Here is a 27821-nt window from a genome sequence, read left to right on the forward strand (position 1 = left end):
AATTTAAGACATTTGCTTGAATAGGCAGTTTAGTTTCGATTTTGGTCATTCGTGTTTATTTTTTATTTTTTTAATTTATGAGGGCAGATATTGTGGAAAGAACAACAGAATGGATTAAGTTACTCCTTGAAGGGCCGAATATAATCAAACGTCACAATCTCTGCCGTTTGAAATGCCGGTTAAAACAGGTAACAATTACCGGTACACCTGAGGGGACATTCTGGTTGGCACGACGGGTTGTTTGTTGCGTCACTACAAGTCGACGGTGACTACTGCGCATGCGTATATGGCCCGGCCGCTCCATTTTGGTTCGTCTTCTTCCTACTGGGCACCGTGTTGGTGTTCTACCGTTTTTTCCCTTTGCGCTTTGTTTTAACCCCTCGATACTAACTGAGTGTGGATAACAACAGAGTTGTCGCGCGTTCTTTTTGTCAAAGCTTGAAGCTATCTTCGTCTGGAAATGGACGGAGAAGAGGACGAATTCATCTCTGGGAGTCACTCCGGTATACACTTTTTAGCTACATAACAAGCCCACGCAGTTCTTTCATCGGACTAAATCTCATTTACAGTTTTGTAGACCTGGTGTTATTTTATTACTCTACAGTGGCCAACGTACTAAAACGTCTCCTTTATACCTAGAAAGAATTGTCTCGAAACTAAAAACTAAACATCTTTGATGATGGCCCCCCTAGGTGGCTGCCTCTCCAGCAGCTCAAAAATTTTGTAGATTTCCCCAGTGTGGGACGAATAAAGGATATCTTATCTTATAAAGGTAGCGGATGTTGAATTGAAAATAAGGAGGTCGCCTTTATCAACAGCGACGCTTTGAGACATTTATCAACATTCAGGCCAATGTAGTGTTTACGAAAGACATATGACAACTATTCAGGGCAGTATTGCGAATACTATACTAACAACTATTGGTCACTCCCTCGCTACTGCTTGGGAAACTTTAGGACCCTTTGCCAACTCTGGAGTAACAGGCAAATCTTTTTATCCAACCCAATGAAAAGGTGCCCACACCTTCCTCGGCGTTCAGTTTTCTACAGTCCTTGGCAAAGGTGCATTTCCAAAATATGGAAATGAATTTCTGTCGGGGAGAGGCCAAGTGTGCTTTGTCTTGCTGCTGCTGCTTTATTATCGTGCAATGAAAGAGAAAGAAGGAGGGTCGAGAAAGAAAACAAGGAGAACAAAAATTGCTTCTTCATAAGGTGGTTGATGCCGAAGACCTACCTTGGTCAAGATGAAAAACAAGCATGGTGATCAATGAGACAAATGTACTTTGCTCAGTAACTTAACAAGTGTGACTGGAATTATAACAGTACACCTCTATCAAATGTATTACACTTCATTTGTGATGTCTTGAAAGTGTTTTAAAAATATTTTATTCCACAGATGGAGGCGGAACTCCAGTTCAGGATGAACATCAGACATCGGATTGTGAGGACAGCAACAAACATCATTCTGGGGTCAGACTTGTTGTCATTAGACATAACTCTTAAGTTTGCACAAAATAGTAATTTCCACCGATGAGCTGTTTAAATTTGAATACATTGTTGATTATTTGCCCCAGATTAAATACATAAGAAGGAGCCCTACTCTGAAAGTTTCGTTTATCAAAGGAGTTGTTCATGAACTGACATTCCACTTTAGTTAAACTGTTACTGAGAATGTGGTCCATTAAGATGTGACATAATGTCATCGTTTGCATCATCAGGACGAGGGCAGCAACGATGAGGAGCCGTCCTACAACAAACGGAGGTACGACAGCGACTCCGACAACGATGTTCGCCGAGGTGGCGACAGTGACTCAGAAGCGGAAGTGCCCGGTCACCACGGCGACAGCGACCAGGGGAGCGACTCGGAGGCAGAGGCTCCCGTTCCCCACAATGACCAGGGGAGCGACTCAGACGTGGACGCTCCTGTTCGCCACCACGACCAAGGGAGTGACTCAGAGTCCGAGGCTCCAATTCGCCCCAATGTCCAGGGGAGCGACTCAGAGGCTGAAGCTCCCGTTCAGCGCAATGTCCACGGGAGCGACTCTGAGGCCGAGGCTCCCGTTCCCCACAATGACATGGGGAGCGACTCAGACATGGAGGCTCCTGTTCGCCACCACGACCAAGGGAGTGACTCAGAGGCAGAGGCTCCAATTCACCCCAATGTCCAGGGGAGCGACTCTGAGGCCGATGCTCCCGTTCACCGCAATGTCCAGGGGAGCGACTCTGAGGCAGAACGTCCAAAACCCGTTGACAGTGACGACGATGATGGCTCTGTTGGCAAACACAGGATAAGCGTATCGGAGGATGAGATGCCATTCAAAAATGGCGCCTCAGACAATAAGGAAAGAGAGGTGTCGTCCCCTGTGAAGCACAGGGGGAGCAGCTCGGATATGGAGGAGGACAGAGGCAAAACGGCGGCTGCGCAGGGTGACACTGACCACAAGGGCGCCAAAGCAAAAGCCTCCACCGACAGTGACTCTGACACAGAGATGGCCGCCGGACCGATGGCGGCAGTGAAGGACTCTACCGACGAGTCCGGCGTGCGACAGGGAGAGTCTGAGAAGAGAGGTCGAGGCAAGTGGAAGGCCGTCATGCGGTCGGACAGTGAGGATGACGAGGAGGACGGCAGCGATGGGAGGAAGAACGCAGCCAACGTTGTGGGTAGTGACGGAGAAGCGCAAGCTACACAGAAAACCTCTGACTACAGTCACGACGACGATGATGAACAGCCAGGTAATAAGCTCAAAACACCAGCAACCTCCCGCAAAGTTTCCATGTGTGCTGTGGAGAAGCATCAAATTAACAGTTGTAGGAATGTAGCATGTAGGTGGCTGCATGGTAAATTGATTGTAAGCGCCTCTGCCTCACAACGAGAGGTCCATGGTCCCTGGTTTGAATGTGCGCTCTGACCATTCTGTGTGAAGTTTCCATTTTGTATGTATTCCTCCACCATACCAAAAACGTATGAGCACATAAGCTTTGTTGAAGCCTCTCACCATGTCGTGAGGATAAAATGTGTGTGCGAAAAGATGCCTTTTTGTGCCATTGATGTGGAGGTTATGTTGACGCAAGCATTACATTGTAAATGGAGGTGTTGATAAGTGCCAGGAATCGATCATTCAATCAATCATGGGTTTTAATGTGTCACAGTGAAGAGGAAGAAGGCCATCCTGTCAGACAGCGAGGAAGACGAAGAGACAGAAAAACCAGGTGAGACAAGGACAGCCGACACGGCTGCATTTTTTGCAAGTCGTCAGACCTTTTTTCTTAAAATATTACTTTTTGTCACATGAAATCATTTGTTAACTTAAGCAAATGATAAAATAAAATAATTTGTAAATTTGAAAAAACATTTATTATTCAAAGAAACTATTTTACTTCCACATTGTTAAATTTTTTAAACCTCATCTCTAAATGACCTGGCCCAGATGTTGGTTTTAAAATACAAAGTGTCTCATTCTGCTCTCGTTGTATTGTCAGCTGTTAAGAGGAGTCGAGCGGTTTCCGACGATGACAACTCCGACAGCGACGCCGAGTCGGGCGGAATCGATAAGAGCATGGCGGCCAAGCTCCGGGAGCTGGGTTCCGACAGCGGCAGCGATGAGGACGACCGCTCCAAGGGCGCGGCAGAGACTAAAGATGAGAAGGCGCTGTTTGGGAGCGACAGTGACGATGACGACAACCAGGAAGAGTGAGTGCGTCATAATGTTCTGTACAATGGACACATGGAGTGAGCAAAAATATAAAAGCAACGCTTTTATTTCTGCTCACATTTTTCATGCGGTGAAGTCAACGGTGTAAGAGTTTTAGCCTTTTTTCCCCCCAAATATTGTTCTCAAATCTGTGTTTGTGAAAACGTCTCCTTTGCCGAGATAGTCCATTCATCTCCTAGGTGTTTATACGTTGATTGGGGGTGAAAATGTGTTTTTAGTAACATAATTTGTGTTTTCTAACAGCTGAAAGTTAAAATTGACTAACTTGGTAATTGTATTTTATTTATTTTTTTAAGGCCATATGCCACAGTACTATAAACAAGTGAACTCTGGTGCACGTTAGTTCACTTTCAGCTTGAATGTTTAGATGACACAACAAAAAAAAAAGACTGCAAAAGCATAGTAATCACAAATATGAATGGAAGGATTTTGCAGTTTCGAAACAGCTAGCAAGATTCGGATGTAGCCTCAATTCACTCAGGTGAGATTGTTTCTTAAAGCGAAACCCCCCGCCCTGCAAACTCCTCTTTTAACAGTAATAGTTCGCAAATGCTTTGTACAAATGGCTTCTCTCAATCTGTGTGTGAGTGAGCACTACAGATGGGTTTTTTTTTCCTCACCAAGATTTCCAGGATGTCTTGCCTCATTAATACTGGCAAATAAAACAATGTTAACAATATTGAATGGTACTAACATGGTTTTTGTTTGGACAATGCATTTGGTCACACAATGCATTTTCACTTCAGATGATTTGATATCTGTGACCTCTTCCTTGTGTATTGCAGGAAAATGATCGCAGACATCTTCGGAGAGTCTGGTGATGAAGAGGAGGAAGAGTTCACGGTGAGTACGAATGTTCACGTGCAACACATCTACACATTGTATTCCAAGAATTTTTTTTTGTTTCATTATAAACATTATACTTGGTTGTTTATGAACAGAATTAACACATCGGAAATTTGGTGAAAGTAGCAGAGAAGTTCACTGACGGCTATAGAGCGCTCAGTGTTGGTATGTGAGTCAAGTCTCTCGAAATCAAAAATGAGCTTCAAAATCATCACTTCCATAAATTCATTTACCGTATTTTATTTCTGCATTTCCCCCACATGAAAGGTATTAGAAAATGTAAAAAGTCTTAATGCAAAGTGTCAATTTTAAATTTCAACAATTCTTTGTTAAAGGACGTTACTTTGATGAGAATCCTAATCAAGGTGCAGATAAATGCTCTTTTGTGACTATTTATCATTTTGTTCACAGTTGTCTCTTATTTTGTGTGCCTTAATTTGGAGAGAGCAAAAGATGCTACAGCTAACGCTACATCTGTGTTTGGATGCACAGGGTTTCAACCAAGAAGACCTGGAGGGCGACAAGAAGGAGGTCAAGGAGAAGCAAAAAGAGATGGAGGACTCGGACTCTGATGAGGGCATCCGCCGCGGAGGCCAAGAGTAGGTGTTTTACACACACACACACACACACGTGTTGATCAGGCCTGTCCAAAGTCCGCCCAAGGAGCCATTTGTGTCCTGCCGCATATTGCAATAATAATATAATTGGACAGTGTAGTACACTTTGTGGTCGACTTTTTAGTACAGCCGCCTAACGCTTTGATCATGTGTGTATTCAGTTCCAGCTTCATGTCTGACTTTGACATCATGCTGGCGCGCAAAAAGGCCTTGAGCGGCAAGCGGCGGCGCCACCGAGACGGCGGGACGTTCATCAGCGACGCAGATGACGTGGTCAGCGCCATGATCATCAAGATGAACGAGGCCGCTGAGGTCTGACCAGGAAACATGTACAAACACAACTATAAACCGCTTCCACTTATTCGTAATTCCACCTTCATTTTGTTGTTCTTGTTTCAGGAGGACAGAACACTGAACAGTGCCAAGAAACCAGCCCTGAAGAAGCTTACTCTGCTGCCTCAAGTGGTCATGCACCTAAAAAAGTAGATTTTTTATTTATTTATACAATACAATACATGCTGATTTATAGAGCGCTTTCACAACAGCGGCAGCTGTAACAAAGCGCTGAACAATAATAACATAATAATAGTTCAAATAATAAACACAACACATAACATAAAAGACGGACAGTCGTGCAGTCCTAACCACTTTTCCGTCACACGCTTTGTTATTTGAAGCAGTTTGAGATGAAAGAGGAGAGAATCAAAGTGTCCTTTAACCAGTGGATCAGAGACGTCATGCTCAAAATGTGCATACGTCGGCTACAAGCTAAGTTTCAAAGTCAGCAAGAAGTTGAACTTAAGAGTGAATGGATCGGCGATACGTGACTATATATGCCCACCACTTTGCATCGTTTGTAGGTGTCGACAAATGGCTTTTGAGTTTTAAGTTGCGCTTAGAGGGATGGAGTGGCCAACTGTATTTACTGACCTTTTATTTCAAAAGTTGGGTTAGTTGGTACATTTGTAAATGGGGAACTGCAAACGGGTGCTGGTTCCCTGTAAATTGATGATAGATATATCATCCAAACCCAAAGTCCTGTTGTGTGCTTACTCAGGCAGGACCTGAAGGAGACGTTCATCGACAGTGGTGTCATGTCGGCCATCAAAGAGTGGATCAGCCCGCTTCCTGACAAGTCCCTGCCGGCACTGCGGATCCGAGAGGAGCTGCTCAGGGTCTTGCAGGAAGTGAGTACCGAGGCATGATATTGTGCTCTAAAATGTTATAACTGAGTGCTCACAAGGAGCTGGGATTGGAACCATGAACCTCAGAACTGTGGGACAGATGTGCTAACCGCTAATCACCACCCCTAGATGGGAGCAAAACGTTGGATTTGACTATTAAGGCCTGCACTGTGACCTGGTTACCTTACAAATCCAACACTTTTTGATCTGATCTGTTTGCCTTCAGCTGCCCAGCGTCAGTCAGGAGACACTGAAACACAGCGGGATTGGTCGCGCCGTCATGTTCCTGTACAAGCACCCCAAAGAGTCCAGATCTAACAAAGACCTGGCCCTCAAGCTCATTAGTAAGCACGCCTCATGACGCAGCCGACTACTTGTTCCTCCTTCTTCATCTTCCCGTCAACCTCACTTCCTGTTGTTGCGTCACAGACGAATGGTCACGGCCCATCTTTGGCCTGACGTCGAACTACAAAGGAATGACACGAGAGGAGCGGCAGCAGCGTGACCTGGACCAGCAGATGCCTCAGCGCAGGCGACTCAGGTAGCCACGGTGCTTACTTCCTGTTTCTCGGCTGCACTTCCTTTCACCTGTAACACGCTAACTAGCTAGATTCCTATCGTCATCGTCATCGTCATCATCATCATCGTCGTCATCATCATCATCATCATCGTGGTCTACGCTCCACTAGGGCTGGGCCTTGGAATCACTGTTTCTATTTAATTTGCTTCAGTTCTCCTGGTTAACCCCCTAAAGCAGTAATTTGCATAAAATTGGAACCCCAGGCATAGTCTTAAATTGTGGCCACAATATACAGGGTGAGCCGTAAGTTTTCATCCATAGCAACATGTATAATGGTTTTATTTTTCATGTTTGACATGCCCTGGAACAGCTTTGACAATGCTCTTGTCAAAAAGGTTCCAACGTGTTCATAGGGATACGTTGCTTCTGCAACGTATCAACGGGCATCATGACTTTGGCAACGTTCAGCGTCATTGATTTCCTTCCACCAGGCTCATTTCTGGTCATCCTGCAAAACAATTAGTAAATGATTCTACTCATTACATCTGTCTGTCTGCGGGACGTAAAGTTGCTATTTATAAGCAGTGGTCGGAAATGTGCAAAATATGACAACCAATTGACTATCCGCAACTGATGTACATGTTCAAATGAAGTAAATCCAAAGGATATTTTTTCAATGAGGCAAGCTTTCAACTACAAGGAGATGATGGGGTGGGACCATTAAAAAGTAATTCGTGCTGACAAATAAACCCGAAATAATCGATCAAATGGATACTACGCCCAGCCCTACTTTCCATTGTCTGCTCTCCTCTCTTCTTCGCTCGTCCAGCTCCTCCCTCCTTATCCTCTTTTCCTACTCATCCTCTTCTTCATCCTTGTCAGTCAGCTTCAGAAGGTGGAGAGGGTGGAGGAACCGGATGTCTTCTCTCCACCTAGCAGGTTCTCTCATCGCTATGATCCCGCATGTTACACGTGAAGAAGATGTGATCCACTCACTCACTCGACTTGCTTGTTCTCATTCCCTCGCTTTATTTGGAACTCAGGATGTGCTTACATGTGAATTTACGGTGCCCCAAATAGTGACATTTACAATGTTTGTAGAACTCCAAATTGGATGTGTCTTGAAGTGTGAGGTCAGGGGTAGCACTGTACTAACTGTTTGGTATCTCTGATTCATTAGGTGTGTTGTTGCTTGTTCTCCAACACACGTATAGTTAATGAAAAGGAACAAACAAAAATATTTCCGTTCACCAAATAAATTACAATTTGAAAACCTTTTTTAAAAATGGAAACTTAACTGAAACTACACCGTATGTTCATAAAGATCATGACATGAGCTTTTGAGGTTCATTTGAATTGCATTACCGGTAATTTTGGTATTGCTCGACAGCCGTACAGAAAAAGGAAGGCCAAGAATTCTACTGTGAACAATTTTTTTGAACAATATTTAGTGATGATTTATTTATTTAGTTATTTTTCTCTTGCACTCGACAAATAACTATTTGTCAAGAAAACTAAAACTAATAACAATCTAAACAAACAAAAAAATCACGCATTTGCGGGGTAACAAACCCGCTCTGAAAATTAATTAAAACTACCGGTAACTGAATTTAAAACGTCACAGCCAAATGAAAACTTAGTATAATGACCAATCTAAAACTGCTGCTCTCCTAGCACACTAGTCTCGACCATCGCAAGTCTGTGATATTAGAGCAACTACTGTACAATGCAGCCTTGGTTTGCGTGAATAATCCCTTCCGAAAAAGTCTGACTTCAACCAAATAAAAAAAATTAAAGCAATATGTCCCATAGGAAATGAATCCATTCGGGACATTCCATTCTAGACACCCAAAAATATAAATAAGAACCATACTTATTAGCATGGGTCTTTACCTCTTTTAAAATGGGCAATAACAAAATCATTCCAGCATAACACAAATATAATGACATTCAAACATCACCGCCAACAAAAAAATAAAAATAAAAAAGATACACTGAGGATCATTAATATGTTCTCATATCTGACCTCGGACAAGGAGCAAAAAAGTGAGTCAAACTATTTTTACTTCTGTGACTTCCAAGTTATTTTCTTGACTATTATGAAGTGTCACTATTGTAAAGAATTGCATTTCTAAAAAAGTAGATATAAAAGCATATATTTTTGAAAATATATACAGTACCATTAGTAGACTTAATAGTCGTAGTTTTGGGCGCTCGCATCCACTGGGAAACGCGTTCCTTTCGAACACGATTTTCAACACAATACTTGGAGCAAAACGGAGGTTCTGCTGTTAAGTCAAGGTGCTCCAAAGGCTGAAGCACAACCTTCATATTGTTAGTATTGTTGGTGGTTCCAAAAGGGTCCCGTTTGTTTGTGTGTGACGTCACACCGGCTGATTTGCGTTGGGACAATAACCGCATGAGATTTGGATGGAGCAGATCCGGTCATGCGCACATCCATGCCGACCTCGTCTTCTTCCTTCTTTGTCTCTGCAGTTCTGGAGGACTGACTCCCCGTCGAGACCTGGAGAAACAGCTGACGGGAGAGGAGAAGTAAGTTTAGTGGAGAAGATTCTGCTACAAGTGTTGTTTGAGTGTGATCTGGGCCAGTCTTGTTTGAATGTGAAGTGATGATACTATTTTATTTATTTATAATTAGAGGCGCCAGGTAACTTTTCGAGATGTTTGGTTTTTTTTTTGCGCTGATTCTCAATCTGCCCTCCTTTTTTGTTTAGCACATCAGGTTTTCATAGTGATGATATAAGTAATGTGGAATATATTTAGCAAGAAATAAAAATTAAGGGTTATGTTCAGCAAAAGGTAGATGACAATTAAGACATTGAAATGATGAAGTCTTACTTACTTGACTTACTTGTCTTGTCTTACTGGACTGGTCTACAAACACGGACACCCTGATTAGAAAAGGACAGAGCCGACTCTTCCTACTCAGGAAACTGAGGTCTTTTGGGGTTCAGGGGTCACTCCTTAAGACGTTCTATAACTCGGTGGTGGCCTCGGCCATCCATTATGGCATTGTCTGCTGGTCAGGCAGCATCTCGGCCCGGGACAGAAAGAGACTGGAGCGACTGGTCAGGAAGGCCAGTTCTGTCCTGGGTTGCTCCCTTGACACTCTGGAGGAGGTGGGCAACAGAAGGATGCTAACTAAGCTAAAAGCTATGATGGCCAGTCCCTCCCACCCCCTCCAGCCCGCCCTGACAGCACTTGGTAGCTCCTTCAGCCAGAGACTGTTACACCCGTGCTGCAAGAAGGAGAGATACCGACGCTCGTTCCTACCGACTGCTGTCAGGCTGATGAATAAAAAATAACAATCATAATAATAATAATAATTTTTATCCATTTGTGTTCATATTGTATTTAATTGAAAGATGTTTGTTGTTTTTTTTTTCTCTTTCTCCTTTCTTCTTTCTACATACATTCTTGCTGCTGGAGGCTGTAAATTTCCCCATTGTGGGACGAATAAAGGATATCTTATCTTACAAAAATGTGCTCATGTCCACAGAGCGCTCCGACCAGGCGACCCGGGCTTTTGCGCCAGGGCTCGAGTCCCGATGCCCTCCAATAAAGACTACGTTGTCCGGCCCAAATGGAACGTGGAGATGGAGTCCAGCAGGGTGAGTGATCGTGTTTTGCAACCTTTTGCAATTTTAGTTTTTTGCTCTTCAGTAGAGATTTGTTAACTATAAGGCCATCACTGATGAATTGCAAGTAAAGGAGTTAATATCACTGACTTGCCGTGTTTCTACCCAGGGTCCCGTTAAGAAGGGGATGTCCCGGGTGGACAAGCAGATGCGTCGTTTTGCAGACATCCGCCGCCTCACCAAGCCGGGACACGCCGTGAAAATCAGCGTGGAGGGAAATCGCATGCCACTCTGATTTTTAACCGCTATAGCAGATGTGTCAAACTCTGGTCCTCGAAGGGCATCTCCTGCCTGTTGTAGATTCTCCTCCGTTCTCCAAGACACCTGATTCAAATGATCAGCTCTGCAGAAGCCTGATATCGATGCTGTTCATTTAAATCAGGTGTATCGCAACAGGGAGATGGAAAACATGCGGCACGGCAGCCCTCCAGAACCGGTGTTTTACATCAATCCTCTGTAGGAATTATTTTCTTTTCTTCTCTCACTTTATTATTATTATTATTTTTTATGTCGGGTGCAGCTCTACACTCTGTTGCCGTTTTTAATTCTCATCCGGGAGGACCATCTGCTTGGTCGCACAGTCTCAGTTGTCGCCAACATAAGTTAAAACATGTCCTCTTTTCTAACAGATGAGTGTCAAATCATGGTCAAAAGCGAGATACACAAATTAAATCATCAGTGTTGTCACTCTCTGCTGCTGCTCCAGTCAGGCCTCCTCAACTAATGCTGATGTCTCAGCGTGTCCAGGGTCAGTTTGTAGAGCCTGGATGTGCACTGTCCTGCTGTGGGTCCAGGATAATTTTCTAAATAAAACAAAACCTACTGTCATTGTGTTCTCACTCATGCTTAATTGACATCATTGTCGTGATAATATGATCTGTTCATGTCTTGAAAGATGGGAGACTTAAGATGAATAGGTTGTTTATGTGGGAGATTGTATGCGTGACGTCATCACACCCAAACGAATTGCGGTTATGGCGAGAGAACGGCGACGGTTGCGTTGCGTGAAACAAGGAAATGGCGGCGAAATGGTGAGAAACCTGCATAATCTTTCCCACCGCCTTCGAGTGAAACACATCAGGAGAACCAACGTGAATCGTCACGGGGAGCACGTTCTAAGTGGATTCAAAGAGGGAATGCAAGGCACAAAAGTCTAAACACCGAGCATCATGACGTTTTCACAACGGTAAATGAGGGGCGATTCGATAACTGGTGCTGACAACTTGCTCGGAATGTCTGCTAAAGAAAATATTCGGCCACCTTAAGTTGGACATTTAGCAAATTTGTGTAGTACGTGAATATATCCGTTCAGGTTTAGACGGCTGCGTCATATGCGATTAAATATCACATCTGAGGTATTTCCTTCCGACAACCAATCGAGGTACTTTGTGACGTTTAAAAAGTAGCAGCCATTGGGAAAGGCGTCACCAATGTTAGTTTTTACTTTTTAGCATTGTTTCGTCTAAATAGTGTAGTCATCCACATTAATAAAATCCGAAAAAGTATTAACCCTACAAACAAAATTAGAATAATCAACGGTGCTACTCCCTGGTGTCATTCACGAGGCCACGCCCATTTAAGAGACATCCAACACACATGCTACAATGGCTACAGTAATTACACTGAACAAAACCCGTTTTCTTTTACATTCTTTAATGTTTTCATCGAATACAGTACTCTTTGTTTATTAAAAACATAACAAAATGTGGCGTTTTGAGAAACAGAAACACATTTCAAAACATTTATTTTGTGTTTAAAGGAGAGAAAAAAAGTTGTTTCACTGCTTGCCTTCCGGGTGCATCGATTGACGTGTGGAGTATTGCAGCGACTGATTGACTGCAGCCTGTGATGAGGGTCGGAGCATACGTGCAGTACCTTGTCCAGATATGCAGCGTCTTAGCCTCTTCTGTTTGGGAGGTGTCTCATTCCTATCCTGTCCATAGGAGGAAGGCTGAGGCGTCGCCGTGGCAAATCAGTCACTCTGTGACACAAATGTCATCTATATTTCCATGTCATCACTATTGTGATCGGTATCGGTCAATCGGTATGGACATCTTAATCATCAACATCTTGTGTTCTTTCATTCATTCATCTTCCGAGCCGCTTGATCCTCACTAGGGTCGCGGGGGGTGCTGGAGCCTATCCCAGCTGTCTTCGGGCAGTAGGCGGGGGACACCCTGAATCGGCTGCCAGCCAATCGCAGGGCACACAGAAACGAACAACCATTCACACTCACACTCACACCTAGGGACAATTTAGAGCGTCCAATCAGCCTGCCACGCATGTTTTTGGAATGTGGGAGGAAGCCGGAGCACCCGGAGAAAACCCATGCAGGCCCGGGGAGAACTTGCAAACTCCACACAGGGAGGCCGGAGCTGGAATCGAACCCGGTACCTCTGCACTGTGAAGCCGACGTGCTAACCACTGGACTACCGGGCCGCCCTCTTGTGTTCATATTGTATTTAATTGAAAGATGTTGGTTGTTTTTTTTTCTTCTCTTTCTCCTTTCTTTTATATATATATATATATATATATATATATATATACATACATACATACATACATACATATATATATATATATATATATATATATATATATGTATGTATGTATGTACACACACACACACACACACACACAAACACATAGAGTATATCTAACACAATATAACACACATATATATATAAACATTTTTCCCATGAGATCAGGACTGTAGCTTAATCTCATTTTCTTTTCAGTATGTTCTGACCTGTTCCTGTTTGCCGCATGTTTGGTGTTGATGGCGCCGGCGGACAGCCGATCCAGCAGCGACGCGTTCCCGATGAGATTCGCCTTCTTCCTGGGCTCTGTCACGTCGTTCTCCGCCTTCGCTCTGTGATCTGGCCGGAGCATTTTGGTCCCGCTTGGGTGAGCTAATGCGGCGGGCCTCGACATTGTCGACGCGTCGGCGTCAACATGCTGCAAATGCCAACACAGATGGGGGGTGAATCAGGCTAGTTTGAGGTGTACCACATAGACAAAATTATTGGGGCACGTAGAGTTCCTTCTTCCCTTATGGCGAGAACAACTTCAACACTGGGAGAATTAAAAAAAAATGCAATAAGAACACATTTGCTAAAATCACCATACATTGTTCATATTATGCTATTATGTGAAACACAGACTATGTGTATTATTTACAACAATCATTTTTAACATGGTACGAAAGAAAGAAATATCCAATATGCAACACTTTATTGCTCTCAATCTCGTATTGACAGTTTCAAGTGACACACAAATTCATGATTTCAATATAATATAAAAATGTAGTTAAAACAAAATCTTTACTGGCCTAATAATGCACATTTCCCTCCAATAAATGCTTTATTCTCAGACGATTGCAACTCTTTTACGACAAAAATTCTGCTTTTTCTTAAAGGATGACTTCTCATAAGTATATGATTATACTTTTTATCTCTGAAAAATATGACAACTGTTATTTACATTTTTTGTTACGTTTATGCTTTTTCTTGGGAAAATTTTGGTTTGATTGACTTTTGGGATTGTTTGTTGTTCCAAGAACACACCAAAATGGTCCATGACAACCAAATCCCTTGTCATCCCAAAGATGACATGCTAGAGTCGAGAAAACCAAGTCAGGAACATGACCTTGAGTGTTTTTCGAACTTTTCACATGTAATATACCAAAAGTATCAAATATTGTAGAAGGTTCTTTGGTAGTCTTTGTTGTCAAGATGTTCAAGTTTCCTGTTATGACCAAAATGTTGTTGTCAGTACAGATTACTGACAGCATTTCATCAACCTCCCCCATAAATTTGTCAAATGTTTACAACAACAAAATATCTTTGGATCACCTTTTGCTAAAAAATTGAGATATTCAAAAGAAAATTCCCAAGAAAATGTCTTTACACTGAAATAATGATTTTAAAATGGCAGCAACATCCGCACCTTTTTTAATAGCGTGACTTATTTGTTATAATACTAAATGTTATCAATTTGATTTTTCCCCCTCCTTTTTGTAATATGCAATTAATGAAAAAACAAAATGTACCCGTCAAGCAGAAATGTTGCCAATTCCGCATCGCTTCTGAATACTGTCAGCTGGCTCAGCTTGCTTCTCTGGTTTTGTTCGTTCGTCTTATGACCAGTTATTGGCGAATAAGAGACTGCATTTTTTTCATATATACCAGAGGTGGATATTCCGCCATAGTCTGAGCAAAGCTTCCGAAGCCCAAGCTAACAGCTGGTGATCGGCTATGAGCGTGCTCGCGAATGCACTGCAAATAATTCACACATTGTCCGTCACCTCTTCTGTCTTTGGTAGTTTGTTTTTCTTCGGGCATGGTGGTTTCTTGCAACCCTCCCCTCCCTTTGATTCTCTTTTTAGTGTGTGTACATGTTCTGAGCAGTTGTCGTACCGTCAGCTCGCGGGTGTTGCAGTCAGGCACATTGATGGACAACAGACAGATGAATAGCAGAGAGCACCACAAGTCCATCTGCAAAATATGGCACCCGAAACACATCACTCTTGACACCTATGACCTGGACGTAAGCATATTAGCCTACAAACACATTTGCACTGCGTGCTAACACCTGGAGCGGAATCCACGTGCGCACACACACAAGCCACTTTTAGCTCTGCTGACGGGGATGTGTATTGTCCAGCAACATCAGGCTAATTTTAGCATTTTCCATCCCTGCAAATAAACGCCTTTTGACCGTTCAAAAACGAGTTCCCCCGAGATGCACGCTTACATACGCTCGTGCGCATGCACACACACACCTGCCGCCAACGTCAAACACATTCTTGATGAGCAGTTAAGGTTCAGGTCCACACACACACTGCTGATGCATGTCCCATTCATGACACACACACACTCACACAGGAAATTCTTCCATTCACAAGGTCTTCCCTGACCTTCGTCTTCAATTTTAGCCGAACTTTGCTCAAGATATGTTGGTCTTCTGTATGACATTGAATTTATTTACAATTTATTAAAAAAAAACATATATATGAATTGATGAATAAATTCAAGTTTGTCCATCAGAGTAATTGAAATATTTCTTCTGTTATCTGCCAGTATTTAAAATATTCCTTGAGTGTATGTATGATGATGAAGTGACATAAAGACGTCCCGATTAAAACATTGCTTTCACTCGTTTGTGTTTGCACGTTGGCTTTAAATGTTTTTTTGTTTTTTTTTTTTGTTTTTTTGTAAATACGTGGAACACACCGGAACACACCTTGTATATGTGCTACATAAATAAAGCTGCCTTGCCTTGACTTCATGCACTGGGATAAGTTATAAATATTGTTCGAGTATCAGCAACGTGCAAGCATGAAATCATGCATAAAAGCTCAAACTATTTTCATGTAAAACTTTGCCGCAGTGATTACTTTCAGCGATTTTAATGATTTATATAATCATTAATATTGCAAATTTGCAGCAAGGGGTGAGAAAAGAGAAAATCAAATCCAAAGGACAAAATGAAGAGCATTTTTAATAGTGGAACAACATACACACATCTGCGTGCCACACATTACCTTCACTGTGTCCTCTTGTCTGTTGCCGTGAGCAGACTTGATGTCAGGTTTTATAGCAACCGTCTGTCTGTCTTTCCAATGTGCAGCCTCCCATGTGACATCACTTCCTGTACCCCCTTTCCACTGTGTAACATGTAAGTGTGTGTGTCATCAAGTGAACTTCTTTCCTTCCACATTTCCTTTCCTTTCCCTCGTCTCCTCTTCTCATCTGTAGTTCCATTGGTGATATTTAATAAAATAATTTTTTTTAAAAAGGGCCAGAGTGATGCTCACAAATCCAAAGAATCACACTGATGCACTCCAGGGTGGATTGATGTCAGCTGAAGTAGTTGTGGGGGTTTTATGAACCAAATGTCACTGCAGATGACTCAAATTATATTTTGAGGACAAAATCTTTCAGGACTTTGATATTGTCACTGACTCTAGAGTGCAGCATCCCACGAGGACCTAAATATATATTTTTTATTTCATTGATTTATTTTTCTGGTTTTATTATTTTGACATACAGTAGGGCTGATCGATTATAGAAAAAATAATAATTGTGATTATTTTGATTGATACTGAAGTCACAATTAATATAAACAATGATTTATTACAAAACTTTAGATTTATTCAACCACCAAACTGGCTGTAACTACTGACAACTACCATCGTACCACATGCCTATTCATTCCTGTACGTTGAACACCTAAATCGTGAACAAAGTATTTTTTGGGTCAAGTACAAAATGACCATGTCAGTATTATGTGAAACTGGAGCGCCACTCATTTTTTGGCAGCCACGTCTTTACTTGATTGCATTTGTTCACACATTCAAACTGTGAAAAGCACCTCCCTTATCTCTTTACCATCTTAATTTTATCTTATTTTGTTGTCCTGTTTTTATTTTGGCAAGTCTTGGGTCTTACTGGGTAAACCTGGGACTTTGAGTTTTGTATTTTGTGCCATATCATATGGAAATTTGTGTTGCCTTCCTCTTCTTCTTCTTCTTTGTTCTTCTCCCTCACTCCCTCCCTCCCCAAAAAGTGCCTTCAAGCTATTTGTTGTCAATCCCACTTGAAATCTACTGTCAAACGAAACAAAAAACTAAGAAAATGACATGTTTGATTCTTGAAACAACCACATAACTTTGCTTTGCAATCTGCTAGCTTCATGCTACCACATAACGGTAAACACCATAGACAGCTAATCAAATAGCATCAGTGTCGCAGTGTTGTAACGCCCTAAGTGAAGGATTTCAAGCATTAACAGTAGACCGATGCATTTAGAGTGATGATACATGATTCACAGGCTCATTTTCTTTATCCTGTGAAAAGAACATCTACTAATATTACTGCGGCTCACTGAGAGTTTTGACCAACTCCATCTATAGCTGTATGCCTGTATCATAGTGCCGCCGGGTAATTGTAAAAGTTGAGTTGAAATGTTTTGTTACCAACTTAAAAAACTTCTACGTGTTTTAACAGTGAACATGATTTGGGTTTGTGTTTCCGTCAGCACCGGCAACAGCCCCCGCCCCATGTCCTCCCTGAGGGTGCTGGTGAGCTCCATTTCCTCATTTCGCTTGCCCTCATTGAGACAACACACCTGCGCTATTAATAGCGGCTAACGCACTAATAATGATGGAAATAACTGGACCGATAATTGGCGACGACCTTCTCGAGTCGCACTGATGTCATTCCATGCGGCCCACACACTCCACACTCCACTCTTCCTGCATGGTGCAAAAGAAATGGGTAAAAATCATCTTCATGCTTCCATGAATTTATAATTGAAACTGATTAATCACCCAGCACTAACAGACACATACACACACACACACACCTTTTGACAATGCGATACGGGTCATATGGGTCATTAACGCATTAAACGCTTTGCTTATTGAGTGGACTTTGGGAATGTCACATTAAATCACAGGACCTCGTGGTTATTATGTTTCATTCATTCTGGACTTAATCGTAACACAATACACACGCGCTTGCAGGCCGGAATTATCCAGTCTCTGGCCTCACACCTCGCCAGCCGTGGAACGTCTTGTTCTAAGTCAACAAAAAGACGTTCACAATGCTCATGTCTGGCACGCGCCGGTGCGGACCTTTACCAAACAGCCAATCAAGAGACTGGTGATGTCACCCGGCGTGCCGGTAGGCATACCGCCGGGTGACACCTGAGCCTTCTCGGATTTGGGGTGGTGTTAGTAACATATTATTATGCCGCCGCTCACGGTGGAAATAATCCTCATGATATAATGTTTGTAGATGAATGTAACAAGACCACAATTCTTTGCCGGAATGAAGGCGGAGCATCCAGACAACTGAGGAGAAAAGGACATCGAAACTCGGGTTGGAAGTGAGATGTATTCATGTCCGAGTCTTCAGCATTCAATAGTTTGTTTCTGACAAAGCTACTGCAAAGTTAAAAGGGGACACAAGGTGATTCCGGTATTATTTATCCTCTGGAAAGAATGACAGTATTAGGGTGGCTTATTGAGGAATGAGGAGACTATGTAAATTGGTGTTTTGGGTGAAACCAAACCTTGTTCCACTTCTGATTACTGAAGAATATAATGAGCAAGATGCAAACTGATGAAAGAAGAGATTCTACTCTTTCTTTTGGGAATACAATATTCTGTGGTTCTTGAAAGATCAGTTTCTGCTTTTAAAATGACTGGCGGGGAATGGAGGGGCGGGTTGAGGGGGTTGGAGGGGGTTATGGAGGGGAACCATCCCAAGAGTTTCTCATCCAATGACTTTCTGGCATTCTGGATAAATTTCAGGGGCAAAAAAAAAAAAACAATTTGTCCAAAACACAATCACGTCAAAGCCAAAGGTAAGCAGAGCTGCAGTTTTGGTACATATTAGCATTAACAGCATTAGCTTCTGATAATCTTGTAATAATTTGGCCATGTCATGCGCCATGTTTCCACACGAAACGTCAGGTGTATTTTAGTGGCTTGGTGACAAAATGCTGTATCCACGAAAGCGATGGCATCTCCTTTGGTCCTCGCTTTTAAAAAGATAACAGTGTTAGCTTCTTCTAAATGGCACTTGCTGTCAGTGGTGGACGGTGGCGTATATTTTTGGGGGGCGATGTGTCCATGCATCACAAAAAAAGGGAAGGACTTCTTCTCTGTTGGTTGATGCAGAATTTTCCACGGCAACGCATCCAGGGAAGTTGATCTTGTCTGATATCTTGTCGTGGTTGGTCGATGCAGAATCCTTACAGCAACAACACCACTTTGACCTCTCTTTGACCTGGGGAGGAGTATGCGGCAGTAAATCAGGCTAAAATCAAGATACCACTTTGAATACTAGGTGCAGTTTAACAAAATGCGAGAGTGACAAACTCTGTTGAAAGTCAAGATGTAAACATTTCCACAGATGGAGCTACTTTGCTTGTTTAACAGACAATGAATATTGGCAAGGCAATGCAGAGTATTGGAGAACCAACCTGATTCAAACCATCAGCTCATCAGCGAGCCCTGTAGAGGCCTAAAACAATCATGAGGAGTTGAATCAGGTGTCTTGGAGTAGGGAGGGATCTAAAACAGGCGCGATATGGCTCTCGAGGAATCGGAGTTCCCTACCCCTGCTCTAGAATGTACTCACATTGTTTTAGCTCTTGGAGTCACCAGCAAGACCAGCATGTTGCGAGCGTAAGTCTCAGGATGGACCATATGTTCAACTTGGTAGTTTAATTTGACACTCGATCGGTAGGCTGTCACCTCAGACACACCAAACTTATTTGTATACAACACACCAGAAGTCAGTTTTGCCTCTTGAAAGCAGCTGCTTGGACCCCACCCCCCTAACCCCCAGCTCACTTACTCTGTGCTGGGGTGAGCGAGGTTGGAGTTGAGGAGGCAGTGCCTCACTTTAATTGGCCTCCAGCTCTCAGCAGGGTATCATTATTGGGGATGGAAAAAGGGTCTTAGGCTGAGATTAGTAACACCCAACTCACAGCTGGCTGACCACTACTTTTCTGTAGACTCACAGTGTGCGGCGTTTTCACATTTTTAGAGTAGTATTTAATGTGTGTGTGCGCTCACGTGAGCATTTTTGCAGTGACCTCCTGGTAGTCTTTAGTTTATTTCCACAGGAGACAACACTCACACTCAAGATTAACCAGGCAGTTTAACACACACACACAAATCCAGCAAATTACATCGGCCGTCACCCAGTCATTATGTTGCCAGCGAGGAGCCAAAACAAGAGGCAGACCGGGTGGGATTTAGTATTTGCGTTCACCACTAGTTAGACCTGGGGTCGGCAACCCAAAATGTTGAAAGAACCATATAGGACAAAAAAAAAAAGAAAAAAGAAAAGAAAAGAAAAAACAAATATGTCTGGAGCCATAAAAAAATAAAAGCCTTCTACAAAACTTACAATGAAGGAAACATGCTGTATGTATGTAGGAGACTGGACTGTCTCAGAATTGTTTATGCTATTCATTCCTTTGTTGTGTGTTCACAAACGCACCCATAGAATTTATTTTGTGATTTCCTCGCTTGAGTTTTTGTTTTGGCGCATTATTTTCGCTTTTCTTAGTGTCAGTGAAGTGATAATGAATTTCCGATTTTTGAACGCTTCTCGAGTCGAACGAGAAGAGAGAATGCACGGAGTCGGACGTAGACGTGTCTGTTTGTCGAGACTGTTCAAAGCAGAAATAAAGTGTACGTTTTAAAAAACCAACACCACAGCTCTCCTTTTTCGGAGCTGCAACATCTTTTTGAGCTATATTAGCCTACTATCAAAATCTTTTTCCCATTTCAAACATTTTTATTAAGATTAAGATATCCTTTATTTGTCCCACACTGGGGAAATTTACAGTCTACAGCAGCAAGATTGTGGGGAGAAAGAAGAAAGAAGAAGAACAAAGTTTTTGCATTCACAGTTAAAGCTACAGGGAGCCACCAGATGTCACTAAAGAGCCGCATGCGGCTCTGGAGCCGCGTGTTGCCGACCTGCGAGTTAGACCAATAGGTTGACCACCAGTAGCCCCATAAATCACTTATTTGGGATTTTAGATACTCGCGGTTTAGTATTGACCAGACATAGGTTCGTATTAGATCAACTCGTAAATTCGCCAAAAAGCCAACTTATTCAACACAGGAGAAAGTCATCAAACTCATTGACTTGTAGCACCAACAGAAAGAGGGATGGGTTATGGGTTATGGATTGTGACTTTTTTTAAACTGCAGTTTCCCTCATGTCTTCTGGACCGATGATTTGATCTGAGTCTCGTCTGGCTAGCATCACTTTTCCCTCAGTTTTAATTGTTTGTATTACATTTCTGACCTTTGTCTCGTCAGACCCGAGCCTCCAATTTGTTGAAGTCAGCCGTGTCCCATTGGTTTTACAATCCCCGTGATTTCTAACCAGCTATGCCTTTAAAAAGGTCACATCCAGTCGCTTACATTCGACTGTATCTTAACTTTTCAGTTTTTTTACCCAACGTTGTCTCATCACCGCGTGTGCTACACAACTGTCTCTTCAGTCCCAGGCCTGCCCGTGCGTTGTACCCACCTCTCGTCTCTTGGGTGTTTTTTACCTGCCGTCCCCAAGCATCCCTTGACAAAAGGACCAGTAGTCATGTATGGTAACCCAACAGACTGGACATGAGACACAAACAAGTGTTTGGATCGGGTCCATCTGTCTGGCAATGTCTTCACCCAGTCCGTCGTGCTTGGATCACCACCAGGGAGGCATCTAGTTTCTTTCGATCCGGAAGAGCAGTGGCTCTATTCTGAGCCCCTCACGGATGACCTATAACATGTAGAACTCAATTGGGCAACAAATGAAATCTTTTAGATACGGGAAATAACTGGGCAAACGTGATTGGACAAGTGTGCACACCCTTCGCGATAGGATTGTGACTGTGTTTGCAATGAAACAATCAAATTACATCTCATATTAATGGGAGTCATCACACACCTACCAAACATTTATAATCCCTCTGATTAACCCAAGGTACTTTTCAGCTGTTTTCCTCGACTTTGCCTGATTTACTTTTTTGCTTTTTAGCTAGCAGAATCCTGTGATTGGGTGTCCCCCGCCTACTGACCGAAGACAGCTGGGATATTTTCAAAAAGCACTTGAAATCTATTAAATTTGTGTTTGAAAACATGTAATGGTCCGATGAAACCATGGTTGAACTTGGCGTTGGTTGATGAGATCCCGTCCACCTGCCTGTTACAGGGTCCGCTAATGGCTAACAGCTGGTCGCCAACCTATCCGCTGGATAATCCCACATCCTGCTGCTGGCCGCTGGCGTTTGTCCAACGGTGGCAACCCGGGGACTAATTGGAAAATGGCGTGGCGCCGCGTCAACAAGCCGGACATCAAAGTGGCTCACCCGCTGAGTGACGCCCTCCCGGCACACAATCCACAGTGACCAGTGAATTTCATTGGCACATATGGCTCAACACAAGGTTATTGTGCCACCCCATAATAATATGTATGAAACGCCTGATGGTCACTCTATTGACTTCTCCACATGGTACAGATGAACCCAACAGCCACTAAGCATGGGAGGAGTCACATTTACTATGCGGTGTGATTAGAAATTACATAACTTTCATCACGACTAAGGAAACAGACTTTCATCTTTTCATATCATACCTGTCTTCTTAATAATACCTTGAGTCTTCGCTTTATGTCCTCGTGAGATCTTCTCGTGTCCTACTATCTACTTCACCCACCTTGTCTTACACTAGTCTCATATTGTCCTGCTTTTTTTTTTTTTGGCTTCATCTCCTCCCCTCATGTCCTCTTCCTTTTGTAACCATGTCCTTCTTTCCTTATGTGACTGCATTTCTCCCTGAGTCTCCTAGGTTGTTGTCTTCATCTAATTTCCTTGTGTTCTACATGAGCCTCTCCTTCTCTTTGTTTTCCTTCCTTTGTTATCTCACGCGTTCAAACTTTCCCTCCTTGTACGGTTGTCTTTGACTTCATGTGACAACAGTGAATTATGAACGACTTCTGTTTGTTGCTTTGTGAAATTGACTGAGAATTAATTTATGCGTGTACGGCATCCATCGACCTGCACATTCAATGTCTTAAAATCCTTTCAGACAGCACATTATTTGGACATCAGGTCATCTGCTCCTCAGGTGGTTTCCAACCTGCTTGGAGTGACGTCACAACAGTTCATCGAATGTGATTGGGCGAGCTGTGATTAGTTGTCCTCTGTGAGTGTGTTTTAAGTAGGATTTCTGGATGTGTGCGTAACTTTTATTGCGAGCATAGGATATTAAGAAGCAAGAACATTTGATCTCTTCAGATTTTCTGTGCTAATATTTACCCATTTTAACAACTTAAAAAACTTTTTTACGTTTGGCAGGGCGCGTGCGGGTGGCCAGCATCCGCGGGGGCGCGTTTCTGTGGTGAGTTCACGTGTATCTCGGTGCCTTTTATTCTTCACGCTGCGACGAGAAATGCTGGATTTTTGTTTTGTTTATCTTTATATTTTTATGATTCGCCCATAACACACATGACGAAATTTGTTGAGTTTGTTAGTGGACCCTGCAGTAGGATTTGTGCTTTTAGTGAGTGCGAGTCACGCGGGATGATAATCGTCATGATTGTACAATGCATTTAGCTGTACGTGAATGGTCCACGTGCAGCGAAATGCATTGTATGTTCATGTAGTGGACGTGAAATGAATGACGACTGAACATGTTTTATTAACTTTATTCCACCTCGAAATTGGTTCACCGTGTGATAACATATTACCAATACACGTGTTACTAAATTAAAACCCGTTACTACATGTTTGATTGGCGTATTAGTGTAGTATAATGCATCTGCGTTGTTATATGTACATTATTTCAATGTGTAAATGAAGTCAACAAAAGTTAATTCCAGCAGTAAATACAATGGATACTGTTACGTAATAATTCATTTGAAATAATTATTTAAAAAGTGAACACGTAAAATAGGTTTCAACTGTTTTATTTGTGTGTGTTTCGTTTGATGGTTTATTCTGCAATTTTAATTTAATTAATTTGTCATTTGTATCTTAATATTTGTATTCGATTCCTCGTAAATAAAACAACAGTCGTGTTGTGTTTTGTTAGCTTTGGTTCTATTGTTAATAATTGCTGCAGTTTTTTTAAATGCACTCTCAGGGGCACGCATTGCGCCTGGTCTTTTCCCGTTTCCATGGAAACCCTAACCAGGTTGTCCCCGTCCGCTCAATGTGACGTCACCAATATCGAAGGCAAGCGTCACAATTCCTCCTGTACTTGGAGTCAGTCGAAAAATAAAGGTGTGTTGTTTTTAAAGTCTATTTTTGAAATATTATGGTGAATAATGATGCTATTGTGGTCAAATCTGAATGTATTTAGGCTAAAATAGATGTTAAAAGTGAATGAATGTGCGTGCGTGTGAGACGGGTGTGTGTTTAACAGGTCTCCCCCTGCTGGTGTGCTCCGTTCAGAGCAGCTCTCTCACCTGCAAAGGAACAAAGAGGTAACATGCCTACAACATGTCTTGTATGACAAATCAGATCAAAATGTGTTTGTTTGATCAAATAAAAATGATTCGGTTGCGAAATTTGCTCTGTGTGTGTGTTTGTTTGTGTAATGGTCGGTGTCAGCTTGAGAACATTCTGCTGCAGCAAGAGGAGGCGCTAAATCGTCTCCAGGAGGAGAACTACAAACTGCGACAATTCCTCAACTCGTCTTTCGAAGGGGATTCGAAAGACAAAGCTAAAGTGAGACTAACTTTGAGCTGTTTTCATGATGTAGACAAAGAACAAACTGGCCACCAGTAGGTGTCACGAGTGGTGGTCAATTTCAGGGGAAATAGAGAAACAATAAATTGGTCAGGCCACATGTTGACAACCAAGCATTCACACTTACGTTCATACCTTCAGTATCTCAGCAAAGTCAGTACACCCCGATATTAGTGTGAGAGCAAAAACACCAAATTAACATACCTACCCCCGATTCACACTTGAAACCTTAGAATGTTAATCAGCCAGAATACACTCGAGAGGGAAACTAGCTAATTGGGGCCAATTTGGACATTTTCATACAGAGGTGTACTCACTTTGTTGCTAGTGGATTGTATAGACATCAGTATTGGGTTATTTTGAGGGGACAAACATCCTTTGTGTTCTGTACTTTTCTAATTTCATTTAAGTAACCAGTTGAATCAGTACTTCTACTTCTACAACAGTATTTATATGACACGAGTGTCTGTATTTCTACTTAGGTAGAGAATGTAAAGATTTTTTTTGAATTTCTGAATCAGTCTTCATTGAAGCGAAGCAGACTTAGTGAGAGATGCAGGATACAGCCTGGACTGCTTGCCTGTCAGTTTCATGAAAGAAAAATGACAAACTTGAATTTTTGACTCTGTGAACAAAATGAATTACTCAGAATGCAAATGAATGTTGTTGTACAGAAGTTGAGTGCCAACAGGACCAAGAATCTGAATCGGAGGGCACCATACCACGTTTGCTCTTTCCAAAACTGTACTCGGCGCCACCCTCACATCAGCAAGCGCGTTTGTCGAAACCTCACTGCTGAGTTCAGTTCCGCCGAATCCAGCTCCACCTCTTCCGAGCCCACGCTGGATCTTTGGGTTCTGAGAACTCTTGGTCTGAAAGACCCTGACACCATCGACACCTCCTCCTTACCGGTTGCGTACCAGAAAAACTTAGCAGTCTCGCCGGTCGCCCACCAAATCGAGAGCGACCAGTCAGATTGCAGCTACGAGAGCGCTGAAGGTCTGCAAAGTTATCATGCCATCATGGCATCCACTCCAAATCACATCAGTCCACCATCTGGATCCCAGTTCTCCGAGGAGACTCACTTAAGCCAAGCTCCTTTCTGCAGTCCGGTCCTGAACTGGTCTTGGACCACACAGAGTCCGTCACAAGTTGGACAGTCTGCAGCTGGACATCCGGACTTGGCTTTTTCGATGTCCTTGAGCCCTGCCAGTAGTGTAAAGACCCTCAGCTACCCTCAGGGGCAGGCTTTTGTTCGGAGAGACCCCCAAGGACGCTGTAACTTCACTTGGCTGCCCACATACATCCACAGAAAACAGGATCCTGGAATTGGACTATAGCAGGGCGCAGGACCCCAAGACCAAACGTTGAAGGCTACGTCTTGAAAGCTGACTCAAAGACTCTCATGGCTAACTCACTTATCGCTAGCTCAGAACCAATTTGACTTGTGCCTTTTGTTCTTCGAAGGTCATCAGCTTCAAGCATCTTGATTGCTAAGCTAATAGCTGCAGTCAACTAATCTGACTAAGTCTTGACAAAAAAGAAACAGGCTGTAATACTTTGAAATTGTAAATTGAAACATGTAATTGTTAGCCCACTGACCACATTGGAGTTTTTCACTAAATGTATTTTGTCTGTTTCAGGCCACTTGAGTTGCGTGTCTCAGTTGCTAAGCTAACGGCTCCCACATCAGATTCGTACCTTTGTCACAAGACAGTAAACAAGGGAAAAGCCCTCTTTGATGACAAGTGTGCCTTTTGTCACTTTGAGTCAACTGTATTCAAGTTTTTCCATTGCTCAAGCTAATAGCTCCAGTGAACTAAACCGACACAAATATGACCAGTCGATTTGCTGAGTTCATTTTGAATTTGAAATTCTACCACCACGATAGGGAACTTTTGTCCCTTTGGTGCCACTGTTGTTGCTAAGCAAAACTAATACTACCAGGGTCGCCTCTGTTGTCGCTGGACAACGAGCCAGGGAAAAGCGCCTTTGATGACCCACGCTTAAGGAGGTACTCTACTAAATTAGATCAAGTTAACTTATGCCTGTTGCATACCCAGGTGTCCAGGTTGTTAAACTTATTTTTATCTATAAACATGACGAGAAATTTAATTCTAAACACCACTGATGGCCTTTACTCAACTCAACTGTATTCCTAGAGCACTTTAAGACAACCAACACTGTATACAAAGTGCTCTTCACAAAGCAAAAAAAAAAAGTCCTACACCAACACACAATAAAAAACACAGTATAAAGCACAAAAACAGTAAAAATAAAAAAATTAAAACTCATGCTGAGTCAAAACCCAAAGAATATATATATTTTTCAAGACGAGTTTTAAAGATGGGCAGCGAGGGGGCTTGCTGAACATTCAGTGGGAGTCCATTCCAAAGAGAGGGACCAGCAACATTGTTCAATAAACATCTGATTTTCACAATCACACTTGTTTGCTTGTCCAAGTCCAATATAATATACAGTATATATTCATTCATTTCAAATCCCCTTTTATCCTCACAAGGGTTGCAGGGGGTGCTGGAGCCTATCCCAGAAGTCTTCGGGCAGTAGGCGGGGGACACCCTGAACCGGTTGCCAGCCAATCGCAGGGCATACCTCGGCGAACAACCATCCACGCTCACACTCACACCTAGTCAAGTCAAGTCAATTAGCCGATCGAGTATGAAATCGCTGTCCAGTTTACGGCCCAAGTTTGAGACTGTTGACTTAAGATAAGGAGACAGGGGGCCCAAGTCTACAGGATGCAATGTACAAGGGCCACTGGGACCAAACAATATCACCTCTGTCTTCTTTTCGTTGAATTTCAAGAAACTAGGGACAATTTAGAGTGTTCAATCACCCTGCCATGCATTTCTTTGAAATGTGGGAGGAAACCGGAGTACCTGGAGAAAACCAGGGACAGGGACAGGGAGCCCAGAATCAAAACCATGACCTCTGCACTGTGAGGAGGACATGCTAACCAGTTGACCATTGTGCCAGCAGTAA

At 42.7% G+C, this 27821-nt stretch overlaps 3 protein-coding genes across 3 annotated transcripts; 2 read left to right on the plus strand and 1 right to left on the minus strand.

Moving 5' to 3' along the window:
- Positions 1–1367: 1367 nt before the first annotated feature.
- On the plus strand, positions 1368–11366 carry LOC127608437 (protein IWS1 homolog; the record flags this gene model as incomplete). The annotated part of the gene is made up of 14 exons (XM_052077500.1): positions 1368–1469; positions 1718–2732; positions 3150–3209; positions 3480–3690; positions 4498–4555; positions 5051–5157; positions 5337–5487; positions 5575–5657; positions 6233–6362; positions 6586–6703; positions 6789–6900; positions 9376–9432; positions 10400–10511; positions 10648–11366. Coding segments are annotated over 14 exons (2442 nt in total), but the record flags the coding sequence as incomplete, so codon positions are not given.
- An 829-nt stretch (positions 11367–12195) lies between these two features.
- On the minus strand, positions 12196–16217 carry ostn (osteocrin). Its single transcript, XM_052077565.1, is given in 5 exon segments — positions 12196–12519; positions 13288–13496; positions 14957–15034; positions 16084–16157; positions 16160–16217. Coding segments are annotated over 5 exon segments (504 nt in total). The 3' UTR covers positions 12196–12434.
- A 7986-nt stretch (positions 16218–24203) lies between these two features.
- On the plus strand, positions 24204–26651 carry gmnc (geminin coiled-coil domain containing). Its single transcript, XM_052077548.1, has 4 exons — positions 24204–24350; positions 24474–24553; positions 24681–24797; positions 25493–26651. The coding sequence occupies exons 1-4, from the start codon at positions 24245–24247 to the stop codon at positions 26156–26158; spliced, it is 969 nt and encodes a 322-aa protein (XP_051933508.1). The 5' UTR covers positions 24204–24244; the 3' UTR covers positions 26159–26651.
- Positions 26652–27821: the final 1170 nt, after the last annotated feature.

The sequence above is a fragment of the Hippocampus zosterae genome, chromosome 10 (assembly GCF_025434085.1).
Source record: "Hippocampus zosterae strain Florida chromosome 10, ASM2543408v3, whole genome shotgun sequence".
Lineage (NCBI taxonomy): Eukaryota > Metazoa > Chordata > Actinopteri > Syngnathiformes > Syngnathidae > Hippocampus > Hippocampus zosterae.